The 16,090-nt window shown below is 35.1% G+C and overlaps 1 protein-coding gene across 1 annotated transcript in view; it reads right to left on the minus strand.

Annotated features, from left to right (window-relative positions):
• Positions 1-733: 733 nt before the first annotated feature.
• The window catches only part of HERC2 (HECT and RLD domain containing E3 ubiquitin protein ligase 2), a 108,965-nt gene continuing 93,608 nt past the window's right edge, over positions 734-16,090 (minus strand). Inside the window, exons 79-92 of the mRNA XM_070943385.1 lie at positions 15,691-15,868; positions 14,601-14,762; positions 13,042-13,133; positions 12,578-12,717; positions 11,350-11,537; positions 9,527-9,724; positions 9,165-9,248; positions 7,460-7,601; positions 6,434-6,628; positions 6,217-6,329; positions 5,110-5,300; positions 4,631-4,736; positions 3,046-3,258; positions 734-1,510 (exon numbers count right to left, since the gene is read on the minus strand). Of these exons, the coding sequence (XP_070799486.1) occupies positions 1,238-1,510; positions 3,046-3,258; positions 4,631-4,736; positions 5,110-5,300; positions 6,217-6,329; positions 6,434-6,628; positions 7,460-7,601; positions 9,165-9,248; positions 9,527-9,724; positions 11,350-11,537; positions 12,578-12,717; positions 13,042-13,133; positions 14,601-14,762; positions 15,691-15,868 (2,275 nt within the window). The 3' untranslated portion in view covers positions 734-1,237. The remainder of the gene's footprint in view (positions 1,511-3,045; positions 3,259-4,630; positions 4,737-5,109; positions 5,301-6,216; positions 6,330-6,433; positions 6,629-7,459; positions 7,602-9,164; positions 9,249-9,526; positions 9,725-11,349; positions 11,538-12,577; positions 12,718-13,041; positions 13,134-14,600; positions 14,763-15,690; positions 15,869-16,090) is intronic.

The following is a 16,090-nucleotide window of genomic DNA, read 5'->3' on the forward strand; positions in this document are numbered from 1 at the left end:
CTATGTGTATGTGTATGTGTATGTGTGTATGTGTGTGTGTATATATATATATACACACACACACATATTCAGATCTTACTCTTCTTAAAAACTCTTGGTGGTCTTAGAATGTGAATGGCAAATTATTTAGATTCATAAAAACAATTACGGCAGCAGTAAGTGGAAACAAGATGGGAAATTTCCTACTTCATAGCTAAAATCCCAAGACTGGCTAGAGAATCCCAGGCTTTTTGCAATTTAGGAAGCTAAAAATATATCCAGGAAGAAAGCAATCGCAAATCGCTTCTGTAGCATGCCAAGAGAACTGTACAGGTATACCCACATAAATCACCAGGAATCAAATTTCACTCAAAAGCAACTTTTTTCTTTTTAACTAATTCAGAAATAAACTCTAGGCTATCTAAAACTTGAAATTTTAGTAGAAAAAATACTTCTTTATTGAATCTACAATGATGTTTTAGAAGTTGGAAACCCCTGGAAAGATTTCTCACCATAAAAAGCCCTATTAAACTGTCAGTGAGTAGTGATGGCTGTTTTATTGAGAGAAAAATTATAATTTGACATGGTCATGGCACAATTATGTAGATTTTATATCTTATGTTAAGAATCCTGTTATTCAGAGAGAGGGAGGGAAGACAGGAGATAACATGACATTGAAAGATGGCAAGCTTAATAAGTTGTTGGCTAGTTAATAGGGCAGCTAGTTGACTAGAATATAATGAATACTGATAACGGCGTTCAAAAAAGTTTTTAATAACCAAACAACTATTAAAGTTAATTGAAATATTTATAATACTATTCAGTAATTGCACAGTAGTTCCAATATACAATCAAGAAGATGCAAAGAACACAACACTTAATTTGAAAAAAAAAAACTATTGCACTAACCATTTAAAATAATTTCAGTTTTTTAAATTCCACACTACCAATGTTTTATAAACATTTACAACACATCAGTAAACACCAAGTTCTATCTGCAGTGCAGCATAAAGTGGATGAAGGGAATCTCCAGCCATCAAAACAGATGTTCAATGCCCATGTAGGCACCCACAAGTGCTAGAGACAGTTATTTCCATTATTTGCCATTATTCCTACAACAAGTAGTACATACTCCTTGTTTAGTAATAATTAGTAGTTCTCTGGTTGCATGCCTGGACTGTGACCCGTTGCATCAAAGCTATTTTGTGGCACTCTGATCCGGGGCTCCAGCATTGTCTCTGGCAAGGAGCCTTCCCTCTCAATGGCCAGTTAAATAGTCTTGTGTGGAGTCAGAAGCAAAAGAATCAGCATCTTCATTGTCAGAATCATCACTGCTGTCATCAGCAGTTGGCTCCCCTGTCAATGCTATTCGAGCATAGTCATCCGTGTCTATGGATTTACAGAAATGGATGGCATACTTCAGTTTCTCTTCTAGAACCTGTTTGCAAGAATACCTAGGAAGCTTCAGCAGAAAAAAGCATGTGTAGGACTCAGGAAGAAAATGGTCTGGAGGATTGTATTTATCCAGAACCTGTGAGGGGGAAAAAAAATAACAATTTCATTGAATGCAATTTGCATAGCAGAAAATTCAAAGTAGTCACCTATCCATGCTTACAGAAAAAAAAAAGGCTTATCTCTAGTTAAGAGGGCCAGAGTCCTGCTCCTAAAAAAGGACCAGGGAAGGTAGTTGTCACCTCCTTTTGCTTTCTCCCAAGTCAAATAACAGCTAATTTTGAAGCTGTATCTCAAGTTGCTATCCACATAATAGTAATTTAATGGCAGAAATATTGTGCAAAGGAGATATGTACCGTGTTTCCCCGAAAATAAGACCCTGTTTGTTTGTTTGTTTTTTGTTGTTTTTTTTAACCCTGAAATAAGCGCTTGGCCTTATTGCCATGCACTCAAAAGCCCGATTGGGCTTATTATCAGTGGATATCTTATTTTGGGGGGAACAGGGTATATGTTTCACTGTGTCAGCAGCCATGCAAGTTTTAGCTAAGTATTTTGCACATTTTGGACTAGTGCTTGTGACTATCCAATTACATATGAGGAACCCTCTTGATTTGACCATTGGGTTGTTATGACTAGTGCTTTGTGCCACTGGAATGCCATCCATGTGTTTTACAGTAAAACCTCAATTTTATGCCTGAATTTGGGGAAGTAATGTCAAAGCCAAACATCCATTAAGTTCAAATTTGCATAATTGAAGTAACTAACATAATTTGCAGCAATTTATGCCATTTACCTAATTACACAAATGACATAAATGATGCAAATGACGTCAATTATATTAATTACTTCAATTGTCAGGGATTCTTGGAAGAAAAAAAAAGAACTTTATTGCTGGGGGGAGGGGGGCTGGGGGGGAAGCCTGACCTAGAATTTTATTTGTTGCATCTGAACACTGCTGAATGGGTGTCTGTAAATTAAAGTTTCACCGTCTTTCCACAGAATATTTTAGAAAATGTTCTTGTTGAAGAATATTAAATCTTTTCCTACCCACACCACCTCACAATTTGTTATGGGCTGATTTACGTGATGAACATTTAAATATACCGTCATTAAGCGTTTTGTTTCAATCTCCTAAAAATAAAAAACTTTCTCATTTAAAGTACATCACTATTCAGCAGAATAATTATGGGATCAAGAAAAATTTTACTTTCCATCAGTGACAAATGTGTGTGTGTGTGTGTGTGTGTGTGTGTGTGTGTGTGTGTGTGTGTAGTTAATATTTCGGGTTTCTTCCCGTGTAATTGTGGATATATCCCTAAAAGGGTAGAAGCGACGTTTCGACATATATGTGTGTGTGTGTGTGTGTGTGTGTGTGTGTGTGTGTGTGTGTGTGTGTATGTATCAGTGCATTACTTTCGGAACCATTTTGTTTGTATCCAAAAAAAATCAACAACATAGAAATCATGACCAGAAAAAATTGAGAACTGGAAATCTTCAAAGAAACACCTAACAAGAACAAGTATTTCTCTGTAAGCTTCGCGTTTTCTTTCTATACATTTCCTACGTTGCATGAGGTAAGGGGATTTTGCTGTCCTGAAGCTCTCAAAGTCTTACCTGGATGACAAAGTCCCTGCCTCTGAAATCTGCAATGGTTCTTGGAAGTCTTGTCCTACCCCATACGAAGCGCAAAAAGAGAGACCGTTCTGTGTTGGAGAAGGATTCCATCACCTCCCAAAACCACTGAATGAGAGAAGCGCTCGGTTCAATCCCTTTGTATGTAGCCACAGATTTCAAAAGATGGAGAGGAATATCTGGACTCCCACACACCTGAAAGGGGGGGGAAACAGAAACTTCTTTAGTTTAGCTTTTATTCTCATGAGAATTTGAAATATAATTCTTCATAGGAATCTATTTTAAAAATGCTACTATTAGAGATTTCTGAATTCTCAAGTGCACTTTGATATGTTCTTTGCATAGTTAGTGTCCTTTTTCTTTGTGTCATTGTGTGAGTTTTAATTATCTCTCAATAGCTATAAAAGTTCAGATCCAATGTTTGGAACCAAAAAACAGAAAAATCTATTATAACTTAGCCACCAAAACCCAAAATAATTTTGCACAAGAAAACTATAGGAGAAAAGGCAAATAAAAGACAACTGACTAAAAAATAACCATAGGAGTCGTATCTCTGATACATGTGCAAGAGACAGAGAAAAGAGAATGTGGGCACACATAACAGAGACAATGAAATAACTATGGATCAACACCCTGGTGTTTATATGGGAGAAGAATAAAAGGAAATATGGTGGGGGCAGGGGGAAGGAAATAACTGCAGTTACTGAGAATTCTGAAAACTTAAGACTCCACATCTGGAAGACTTCCACTTTATAGAAGACAGGCTGGCCTAAAAATCTTTGAATTATTCTCAATTCTTGAATGTTTAATTTTCGCTTTAAGATCCAGTAACTGGTAAACGTTTATTGCTGTTATTTCTATCAATTACTTAATTTCCCCATAAATGCTCTGCTATCAAACAAAAAACCCTATTTTTATGGTTCACACAGATGTAGCAGCGGAGGAACCTAGATCTAGAGGTTCTAGGACAGGTAGAAAAGAGGTGGGCTGATTTCAGGACTGCAAAATATGTTTTGTCTAAGCGTTCTGTTTGAGTCTAAGATCTATCAAGTAAAAAGCTAAAGGAAAAAGCTAAATTTCCTGAGCTCCAGTGCTTAGACTGAACAGCATTTTGTCTTCCTTTATGAAAGATCCACCAGGGTTTTTTTTAACATGATCAGAATAATTTTAAAATGGAGAATAAATCATTTGTGCTATTATTAAATAGAAAAAACATCAGAGATGCACATCTATTTTCCAACAACATCTGGACAGAAAACAAAAAGAATTATTCATTTTCACTGTCAGTGATAATTTTTCACGCATCTTCCTATTATATAGAAATTGCTGGTTGTGGTTTCACATACAAGTCTAAATTGTAAATTTAGATTTTAAATCTTTTTAAAGCATAAAATAACTGTCTCATTTCCTTAGCATTGTTCTGTTATGTAACTCAGCCAAACCTAACTTTTAAGAAATAATGAGGCATAGTTACTGTCATGCTTCCATTTTAAATAGTTATAAATCTTTGAAGTACAAATATGTGTTCTGATTTTTATTAAGTTGGCCAACAACTGTATATACACACCATAGTTTCCAGTTCATATCCTGTGAATAGCGAAAGAAGAGGAACAGGGACAACCCTGGCCATCCCTTCTCGAACAGCAGCCACTTGTTCATCAAATTCATGTAATCTGCCAAAAAAAATCACGCCACCATATCTTTGTTAGTAAAAGAAATATAATTGCTTCATAATCATATGGGAGGACAGGAAGAGATATCTGCATATCTTCCATAATTAGCTTAGAAAGCCTAGAGAAAGTCCAGTTGTAATAAATTGAAAGTTGTAATAAATGGGTGAATGAATAAGATCACTGACACTGAGGATGATATACGGTTGTATTGAGTTTTTCAGTTTTTTTCAAATAATCTGAATTCTTAACAATTGTCATCGTACTCTATCAATGCTCTCTTTGCTTGATTTCATCTCAACACTGACAAATATTACAGCACAAATTCAACAGTGGACTAACTGTCACTTATCATATCTTTGACTACTTTACAAACCTGTAGTTTATTGCAAGCCTCACATATTCTGTTCGATTATCCAGTGTAATATGAGTATATTTAGAACTGAGTTGAATATCTTGGCCACTGGCATTTGGCACTGTAAACGGCAGGCTCATGGCTTCAAATTCTTCTGAGGTAGCTTCATTGTCTCGGATATACATAAGTCCAGGAATAAAATCCTTATCAACCTTTTAAATATAAAACAGAACTAAGTGAAATCTTTTCTACATAATGTTTAAATATCCTATTATTTAGGAAAAATTACATGGCTAATTCATTAATTCACATTATGATCCTTCAAGCAAGTAAGAACACTTGCTTAAAGTTAGAGATATTGGCATATTGACACTAAAACTGCAAACCATTTACAAAACTTTTAGGATTTTAAACTCTTAGAGAGGAACAATTAGAACAGGCAATCTTGTAATGAGCTACAGAACAATAATATAAATACCTCAAAACTCATTTTCAAGCCTGAGGAAACTATCATATAATTTTTGGAAATATGAAAAGCAGGAGAATGAATACATTTGATGAAAGGGAGTAGCAAGCTGAACATATGCCAAATTAAGTATTTCCCATACAGTGTCATTTTCCTTTTTATGCAAGAAGACACTAATACTAGAACCATCAATAGAAATACTTGATTTTGACTTATCAAGCTGATTAAGGGCTCTGGAAATAAGGGCTCACTTTAAGAAGAGAGTATATCTTTGAGTCTATATACAAATGCTTCCTTTTTACTTTTTACTGTCTTCTCATCTTATCCCTCATGAAAGCAACATGTTATTCAGCCAAATACAAATATGTATCATACAAAAATAATGGCCTTCTGGCAGTAGAAGGATGTAACCATAACCAGGTAAAACCTTATGCCAGTGGATCTCAACCTTTTCTTTGCCACGGATCCCCTTTAAATACCTTTTGTGGCCAACAACCATGGTCATGGAACACCAAGACTTAAGATTTAAATCATAATATTTCTTCAAGCCTTCGCCAACCCTGTGATGACATTACAGCCTCCCAGGGGTTCACGGACCACAAGCTGAGAACCACCGCCTTATGCTAATAATATTATATAGATGAACATAAGCATTTTCTTGCCTCACTGAGATCAGCAATTGTTAAATTCATTCCTGCCAATTGTTTCCATACAGGTTCTGCCAGATTAAGGCTCAGAGGACTTCCAGTCCGAATAGCTATCCCCAACATAACTCCTAGGTAATTTAAAAAAAAAAAAAAGGAAAAGTGTTACACATATTGTATGATCAAAGTTTTACTCAAAGTTTTTAAAAAAGTTTAAAAGCTAAGTGTAATTTACCGAGGAAGCGAAACATGTTCATGTGCAATGAAGATTTTGCTGCAGGGTTTAGGAGAAAGCAATCTCTGTTTGCTCCAGATTCATCCCTTCCATTAGGAGTCACAATTAATAATGGGGTCAGTCCATTCTGAAGTTCTTCACACATTTCTGCTATTGATTCGCTGTAGCCCCCACCACAGTCATCCACAGATTCACCTGAGAGAAAGAAAAAATTACTTTGTGGAACTGCTGAATTAGTAGTTTAAAGCTACGTTCAGCCACTTTTATAATAAACATTAGATGCAGTGAAAAGGAATACTTGCTGAATTCACTCATTTTGCCATTCAGTTAATCCTAGACATAATAGAATACATATTTCAAAATGTTTATTGATCTATAAAAACTTGCTTAATCAGTAAACGTGCAGTCAGATACTTCAGAATAAGCCAATTAGTGCCCTCAATATGATCTATTCAAAGCCACACATCCTTCCGCTTGTTCTACATATTTAAGTTTCATAAACATTTATTTCCATGTACAGGTCAACCTCAACTTACAACTGGTCGCTTAGTGACCATTCAAAGTTATGATAGACCTGACTGAAGCCTCCCATGGTCACATGACTACATTTAGAAACAGTTTTGCTGAAAACTTGCACTTATATCTGCTTGTGGTCAGAACTGGCCCATCCTTAATGACCACTTAATGAACACCACAATAAAAAATCAGGTAGGGCACATAGGTCCCAACGTATGACTGTAATGGGCAGGTTCTATTATGGTCATAAATTGAGAACTACCCATATATGCAAAATAAAAGAAAATAGCAAGGGAAAAAATAACCAGCAAGCAACATGTAACAGAAATATTTTTAATCTAAGAAGCTGTCTGTATGAGAATGACAATCTGCAATTAATTTGGGTTGAGAACCAGTTGACAATATTTAGTGCTAAGGAAAAATTATGACTGACATTTCTTCTTTTCGGTATTTATTGTACAAGAAAGGGCAAAGTATTGTAAAATTAGATAAAGTGAAAAAAAATACTACCAACAAACTTGACTTTCCAAACACGATGAGGTAGAAGAAGACTATCTGGACTGAATGAGCTCATTTTAGCACACATCTGTCCAAACACAGATTTTGTGCCATCAGGACCAGCCAATCCTCCTTTGCTTCTAGATCGCTTTACCTAATCACAAAACAGAAGTTACTCTAGTAAAAAATCTAACTCTAGCAAAACTTAAAAGTTTAGAGTATTTTAGTAATTCAAAAACACAAACTCAAATTAATGGTCCTAATAACACTTTTCAGCAGCTGGTTTTGAAGACACATACACAATACTGGATGAAAATCAGATTAAAAAGATGATGTCCTTGAAAGTTAAACAGTGACACAATTTTAAATCTGTTCTGCACTTATTCCCTCCTATTTTAACACTGATTTTCCTTTAAAGAGATACTGAATTCTCTAAAACACATTATTCCAAAACACATGTTTTGCTCAATGAAATAAAACAATAAACAGTAGTATATTCAGCCTCTGGGGAAAAAATTCTTGAAATTTAAGGCCAAATATTAGATCTGTTTACGTCACTGACATTTTTTATGATAACCACTTCCTTCTATGAAGTGACCACATGTAATGCTGATTTCCTGAAACTTAGTGATGCCTGAGGGCATTCTAAACAATGTCAAGTTATAGAAGATGGGTAAAACAATAACAACAATGTACAATGTGAGATGTTCTATGTAGAGAAGCATTATGTTTTTTTGTGATTTTAGCCTCATCCAGATTTTTATATATACTGTAGACCAGAGATCCCCAACCCTGTTGGGAACTTAGCCACAGAAGCAACGGGTGTGTGCAAAGCTTCATTTGCGCATATGTGGGATCAAGGTTGCACACCATCCCTTCTCTCCCCCTGCCCCCCAGCACCATCGCTGCCAATCCATGGAGCCAGAAAGGTTGGGGACTGAGCTGTAGGCAATGAAGATTTTATAATGTTTTAGTACAGTCTTAATGCTCTCAATTCACGTAAGTATGTATTTGCTATCTTTCATCAGTGTCACGATGCCATGATTATCAATATAACAAAAATAAGTGTCCAAGCCATGTTCTTATTAACAGCTGCTTGTATTCCTAAAAAGCCTTTCTAGATAACTTAGACATGATGTTATTCAGGAAAAGAATCACTCAAAATTAATCAGGCCTCTGCTTAATTGAGCTCTTTCCTCTCTCAGCCATGTTACCACCATCAATTCCACGTTACTCAGGATAGATAACCCTGTTTTCTTCCAGAAAGGCTCTTGAGGAGGAAAATGTGGGTGCAGGGAGTGTGGGAAGGAAATGTAAACTACTTCCATTCACAGAGGCTATATATAGTGTGAAAGATCAGAATTACACATGCCTAACAGAGGGTGACTATGTACATACAGCCCACACAATTGTGAAGAGTTACACAAAGCAGACTTTGTCTTTACAGATTGTTTGATTTACATATATCTGTATCTACCACAAAACCACAAAAATTTCACAGATGTCTCATGGCTACTAAAATGTTTTATTTCTGACCTATCAAATAATGCAAAGCTTTTAAAAGCCACAAATCAATAAGCACAATCAATCAGAATTAGAAAGTGGCAAAATCTTCTATCAGTATTATAAGTGGACTTTCCCATTCTCTAATCCTCAACTTCAAACACAAGGTTGGCCAGAAATCTTACATTCAACAGTCATATTATCACATTCTTACTTGTATTCTGTTGAGTTCTACAACTGGCCCATGCTGACGATCTCTCACCATAGTTGCTTGTACAACTTTTCTAAAAGCTGCCTCCTAAAAAGAGAAAATAAGTGATTTGGAACATAACATAATTTTTGGTTGAATATTTGACATTATTCACTTTTCATTTAAAATACAAAATATTACATTAGCAGAAATATTTTATAAGAAACCTTATTAGTAATTCATACTTGAATTCCATGTATCAATGCTATGATCTTTATATACTGTAAATCATAAATCATACCTTGGATCAGATGTTAACAATTTGCACACTTTAAGCATTATGGCAGTAACTGGTAATTATTAGTAGGATGTTTTGAGATACATGCCTTTCCTTGTGATATCAAAATTCCTCGTAATGCATCAAATCCCACTGAAGGACCCTGGCCAGTCTCATCAAGGCGTCCCTCAAGATCAAACATGGGAATACAAGGACAAAAGAGCTCAGAAATGTGATGTAGTAGCAGCAATCTGTTCCTTAAGGCAATGATAGGAATTTCCTGTAGATGATTGTATTCCATGGGAACCTACAAAATTCACATCATTAGAATTTCATGTGCTTTGAGTAACGGGTGTTCTTTAATGTAAGATAATGTAAGACCTAATAGTCAGCTAATTAGGCTATTGAGTATTATACATTGTTTTTATATGTTTTATGTTTTAATCATAATACACACAGTATTCATGGACTGACTACAAACAATGGTATTATTAAGTAGCAACAATGCTACTTGCACAATGGTGCATTGGAAGATCTGTAAGAAATACCATTTGCCTGGAAGCAAGAACTGGTGGGACCATAAAATAGAGAAAGTCATTGAAAAGGAAGAAGCTAAAGTCATTATGATTTTTAAGAAATCATAAGACGTCTCTGGGAAAACATTAGCGTATTTTCCGGCATATAAGACGACTTTTTAACACATGAAAATCTTCTCAAAAGTCGGGGGTCGTCTTATACGCCGGGTGTCGTTCTCCTGTAACCAGGCAGACCAGCCCGAAAGGCTCTGATGAGCCTTAAATGGCTCTGGCGATCCAAGCTCTGACGATCCCAGCTGAGTTGCCTGCTAATCAGGCAACGCAGCTGGGATCGCCAGAGCCATGTAAAAGGAAAAAAAGTTTTCCCCCTCCAGCTTGCTTACCTTAGCTGCTAGTCACAATGCTTGCCTTGCTTTGCTTCCATTCCATCAGCAAGCCACTCCCTGCCTGCAATCAAGCAGGCAGGGAGTTGTGGACTTCAACTCCCAGAATTCCTCAGCCAGCAAAACAAAGCTGGCTGAGGAATTCTGGGAGTTGAAGTCTACAAGTCTTAAAGTTGCCAAGGTTGGAGACCCCTGTTCTATTGGGTAAGTTTTTTTCCCCTTTGGGAGCTTTAAAAAAAATAGTTAATTGGGTTTTTTTTTTAAGTTGTTCTTTTTTAGACCTAGCCATTTAAAGTTTAGGAAGTTTTAAATTTAGTTTTCATATAAAAATAAAAATAAAATAAAATAAAATAATATTTGTGCAGCTTTCTGAGATTTAGTGTGTTTCTGTAGTGTTTCACTCTAACTACACAAACAGACAAAATCTCACAAAGCTGTATGTGGAATTTTGTGTGTGTAAAGTGTGAAAGTTGTTTTTTTGGGGGGGCTTTTTGTGGCTGTGTGAGGTTCCTGCTTGTTGCAGGGGCCATTTTGGGTCTAGCACAGCTGCTTTTACATTGTGGGTGAGCCAGTTGATGTTTTTTAATTTTTATTTGGTGTGTGTTGGAAGAGGGGGTAGTCTTATACGGCGAGTATAACCCAAACCCTATATTTTAACAGGAAAAGTCGGGGGGTCGTCTTATACGCCGGAAAATACGGTATATCTTTATCATCAGATCATTCCTTTTGGCCTGAAGCACAAGAAGACATTAGATAACATGGCCAGTGAATAAATAGAGCAATACTTCTACACTTCTATACTTATGAGTATCATGTTTTCCCAAAAATAAGACCCTATCTTATATTTTTTTTTTGAACCCTGAAATAAGTGCTTGGCCTTATTGCCATGTGCTTAAAACTTCAATTGGGCTTATTATCAGGGGATGTCTTATTTTGGGGAAAACAGGGTATTATATTCTGATTTTACAGTTTTCAAAATATTAAAAACATGAGTTAAAAGATTTTTTTTTTACCTGGGAAGGGAGCTTGCCTGCATTAGCAGGTTTACTAGTAGACCAAGCTAAAGTATGCGCTGAACCACAAGCTACTCTGTTGATCTTTTTACCCTGAAGTGCTGCAACCAGACGTGGCCTTTGGATGGCATTAGTTGTCCCATCTCCAAGCTGCCCTTCATCATTATCTCCCCAGGTATAGACTTCACCTGTACCGTTCAAAAGTATTATTTACCAACTCAAACAAATCAATCATTTATAATAATGACGTAGAAACGTTGTATCATTTACAAAATGATACAACAACAATACCTATTAATGAGAGCCAGTAATAATTGGTACACAACAATCAAAACATTTAATAAAACATATATATCAATACTACAAGTAGAAGGTACTGTTTCAGCAGTCTCAGTAGACATGAGTATTTCCTTTAATTAATTTAGTGTCAGTTTAGCAACAAAAGGGGAAAAAAAGGTGGTGATTCAGGAATTGTCATGTCTCAGAAAAGAGCTGATGATGACATAGTCTTCCAACTGTGGCTGATTAACTTGGACAAATAAGTATTCTTTCATGCATGAGACTGAAAATGTATGCTTGTTAGAAATCTGAGGTATAGCCTCTACTTTAGCACAAAGGAAAAATAGAGCCTGGATTCTTGAACCTGAATGATAATTTGGGGGAAGAGGGAGGGGAGGCACAGGAAATTTAAGCTATTAGTATTTCTTAAGATAATTACATCCATTTGCTGAAGTCAGTTGTTACAATTCTTGTTTTTGATAATATTCTAGCATTATCTTCTAACAGCCTGAATTTTGAACACTACTTCTGTAACCATTTCAGCTTCAGTATCATATACCCTTGGCAAAACAAATGGCCAGGAGTCTTTCTTTGACTGAGTGGGATGGTTGACATTAAACTGAATCTGAGGTTTTCCCGTGTAAAGTACATTAAGTACATTAAGTTTACATGTGCAATGCAAATTATAACACATGGGTATATTTTAAAGGTTTACCACTTCGTCATGTTCTGCACAAATTGAACAAAAGGCAAAGATTATTTTTGGAAGATTTTCTTCAGAAATAGTGAAAGGATACATTTTTAAAAATTGAAAGCAAGTGGGATTTGAAGTAAATACTTAGCAGTGTACCAAAAGACCAGGGATGATATAATAGCCTTCTAAAAGGTGTTCACTTTGGAAGTTACAGCTGTTGTTTTGTTTTTAAAGGAAGTGAATTATTCCACATACCATCTTCAGTACAACACACGCAGTGTAAAGAGCCCGTTGCTATGGCAATTACTTTCTTTCCTTGTAAACCCTGGACTTGTCGAGGTCTTCGAACATGGTCATCTGATCCATGACCTAATCGATGGTAATCGCCTTTGCCCCTATATGCAAAACATAAATTGCAATTAACACATCCATTTTTAATTGTTCCTAATTATACAGGAATATAAATTAGGAGAATATAGATTTTGATAGAATTCTGTTCCCTATATTTAAAAAAGCAGATATCACAAAGATAAACCTGTGGTCTTTCTAGATTCCATTAAAGAAGCATAATTTTGGTAAAGGAATACCTTACCTCTGTTTGTAACAAATGCCAGTATTATGTTTTTTAACCTCCAGCCTGCCGTGATTATGTTTTTGTTTAAAAGAAAATAAATCACTAAGAGTGGTATTATGTTTTTTGGAAGAATAAATACACTTACCAAGTGTACACTGTTCCCGATTTGGTAAGGGCCACAGAAAATTGTGAGCCACATTCTACTTTAATTACTCCAACACCAGTGAGAGAATCAATCTAGGGGGGGAAAGTTTAAACACAGCTTGTCAAAGAAGGTAACTGCAGAACATGCAGCACATTGAGGTATCTTAAAAATAAAGCTCTACTCTATCCAAAAAAATACTACTAAAATCCAAGTTTCATTATTTAAAGAAATAATTTAAAATACTCTGATCTCATTCTCTTTTCTTTATCATCTCTGTTTAATTGAGCTACCCACCCATTTTCCCAGGGAAGTATAAACTGGAGAAAATGAATGCCACATCTGAACCAACAATATACTGGTGAACATAGCTTTCATTCCCATGAAAGCAGATGATAGCCATGTAGTGCAGTCTCACAAAGAGTAAAACAATTGTTAAAAAAGCCTTAAAATTCAGAAAATATATCAAGAAATTGATATAGTTGTTTCTAAGAAAATGGCTACATTCAAAGAGATCTGATCAACTAATCAACATCAGTAATGATGTGCCTACTTCTTCTGCATATTGTTAGTTACCAGCCAGGAAGAAGACATTTCTATTATTACACCTGGTATGTGGAATACCATACACCTAATTGTAAATCATTTACACATCTTTTCAAACACTTCAAACAGTTGCTTAATGGCTCACAATGATGATTCATATCTTTTTATTATTATTATTATTATTATTATTATTATTATTATTATTATTATTATTATTATTATTATTATTATTATTTATTGAATTTGTATACCGCCCTACTCCCGAAGGACTCAGGGCGGTGAACAGCCAAATAAAATACATATAATACAAATGTTAAAAAACCATTAAAATACAATTAAATAATTGGCCCAAAAAATGAAATTTAAAACACCCCAATTCATAAGACAAATTTAAAATTTAAGAATTTTAAAAATTTTAAGTTTAAAAGAGAGGTTAGGCTATATCTAATAGTTTATACACATTAACATATTTCCGTGATTATTTCATAATATTATTGGATTTTAATACTATACACTTGCTGGAAGTGACACAGAATGTCAGGTAGACTAGAAAAGAATCTGAAACTTTTCATGCTTTTTCCCCCGATTTAAATTTCTGGCCTTGCTAAGCTATACAGTTGCATTAATTATGGATGCAAATGATTACAGTAAACAAGTTACTTGTGTCCTGAACAGGTGAGCTAAGCATGATTGCAAATGCAGAATTCTGGTGCCATTTGTTTGGAAGTATCCAGAGAACAAAGAGAAATTCAAAAACAAAAGTACAAGCCAGAGGGACCAATATTTCCAATCACGGGAGAAATCAGAATCTTTCGCGGTCTTCTATAACTTATTGGACTTTCATCAAACTAGTCTGAAATACATTTGTTAAATACACAGATTTTCTCGAATGAAAATCCTGTTTAGCTCATACCATTCGACATTATTCCGAATCCAATAGATAAGGCTAAATATTTTTACAATGTAGAAAAAGGGTGCACATTTTTTCTCATTTTACTAAAGTATGAATGAAGTACCTTCATTGGCACTTTGCAGCCATCACTTCCACCTCTCCCAAGCTTTCCATAGTCTCCATCTCCCCAGGACCAGACAGTATCATCATCTGTCAAACAGAGGGTCTGTGCATCCCCACTGCCACAGGCTATGTCAATCACACGGTAACCCTGGAGTGCTTCAACCTGTCAAACAAGCATTTGATTATCAAATAATTCGAATGATCACAGTTTTAAAAGGTTAATTAGTATAATCACACACGATCATGTAGGTCTTCTCTTCAGTGGTACATTACATTGAGTACAATGGAACAGTGCTACATTACATATTAGATGCCATTCTGAAAGATTTGAGCATTTGCATGCATTTCATGAAATAGGAACATATGGTATATTCACTTTTAGATGTGATATTCATTTCATTGAATTAATATTGTATTTTGATTTGCATGTACATTATACTCTTGTGTTTTGCAATTTTAAGATTTTCTGATAAAATGAAATAAAAATTAAGTAAAAGTAAAAATGAATTGAAATTCAAGCAATGTTTTATAATTTTCATTTTTACAAGGTAATTTCAGCAAAGTAAAAGATCAACACGATAGCCTGAAACAGAAGTTAAATATAGCTGATTGCCCTGATTTTATTACACTTGCCATAACTGCCTTAAGAATAATTTTCAATATGAATTATAATTCAATGTTAATAACTACATAATCAAAGTATATATAGTTGAACTGACTGTTTCTTTAATAATATATTGTCTTGAATATATTATACTGATTGCACTACCCCCTGAATATTTTTATACGTAATTGGGTTTTTAATAGTGGTTTTAAAATAGCTGTATGGTTGATGTTTTTATGTATTTTTTTAAAAAAAATATTTTTCTGGTTTAAGATGGGCAGATGAATGAATGAATGAATGAATGAATGAAGACTTCCAAAATAAATCTGGCAAAACAGGAGGTCCAAAGTTATTTGTTTATTGATTTGACTTCCTTTAAATCTTTTGCATGAAATTTGGCATAATGAGGTGACCTATTTCAACTTGAATTGAATGCTTTATCAGTTCAAAAAGGTAGTTCAAACATGCAACTTGGACACCATCTCACCAGCTTAGGTTTCAACTGATCTTCACTGTCCCCGTGACCAAGACGTCCATATCTTCCCTTGCCCCATGTATAAAGATCTCCTGCAGCAGTAATACATGCACTGTGTGCTCCACCAGCAGCAATATCAACAACTTCTATGCCCCGCAAAGATTCAATTACTCGAGGACGATCACACGGACTAAACAAAATAATTGTAAAGCATAAAGGGCAATACGTTAGTAAATACATTGTGAACTGCAAGGTATAACAGATTAACTGGAACAGTTAAAACACAGTTTGAGACTTTTCAAGATAAATAATCCTTACACATTTTTTGCTGCCTTTAAAGGATTATAGAGAGCTCTTATGTTTTGTTCCATTCTGAACTTGTGAGGAAAAAATCCAGTGATAAGCCACTGCA

The sequence above is a fragment of the Pituophis catenifer genome, unplaced genomic scaffold, assembly GCF_029215685.1.
Source record: "Pituophis catenifer annectens isolate HBS135680 unplaced genomic scaffold, rPitCat1.0.hap2 SCAF_4, whole genome shotgun sequence".
In the NCBI taxonomy this organism is placed as follows: domain Eukaryota; kingdom Metazoa; phylum Chordata; class Lepidosauria; order Squamata; family Colubridae; genus Pituophis; species Pituophis catenifer.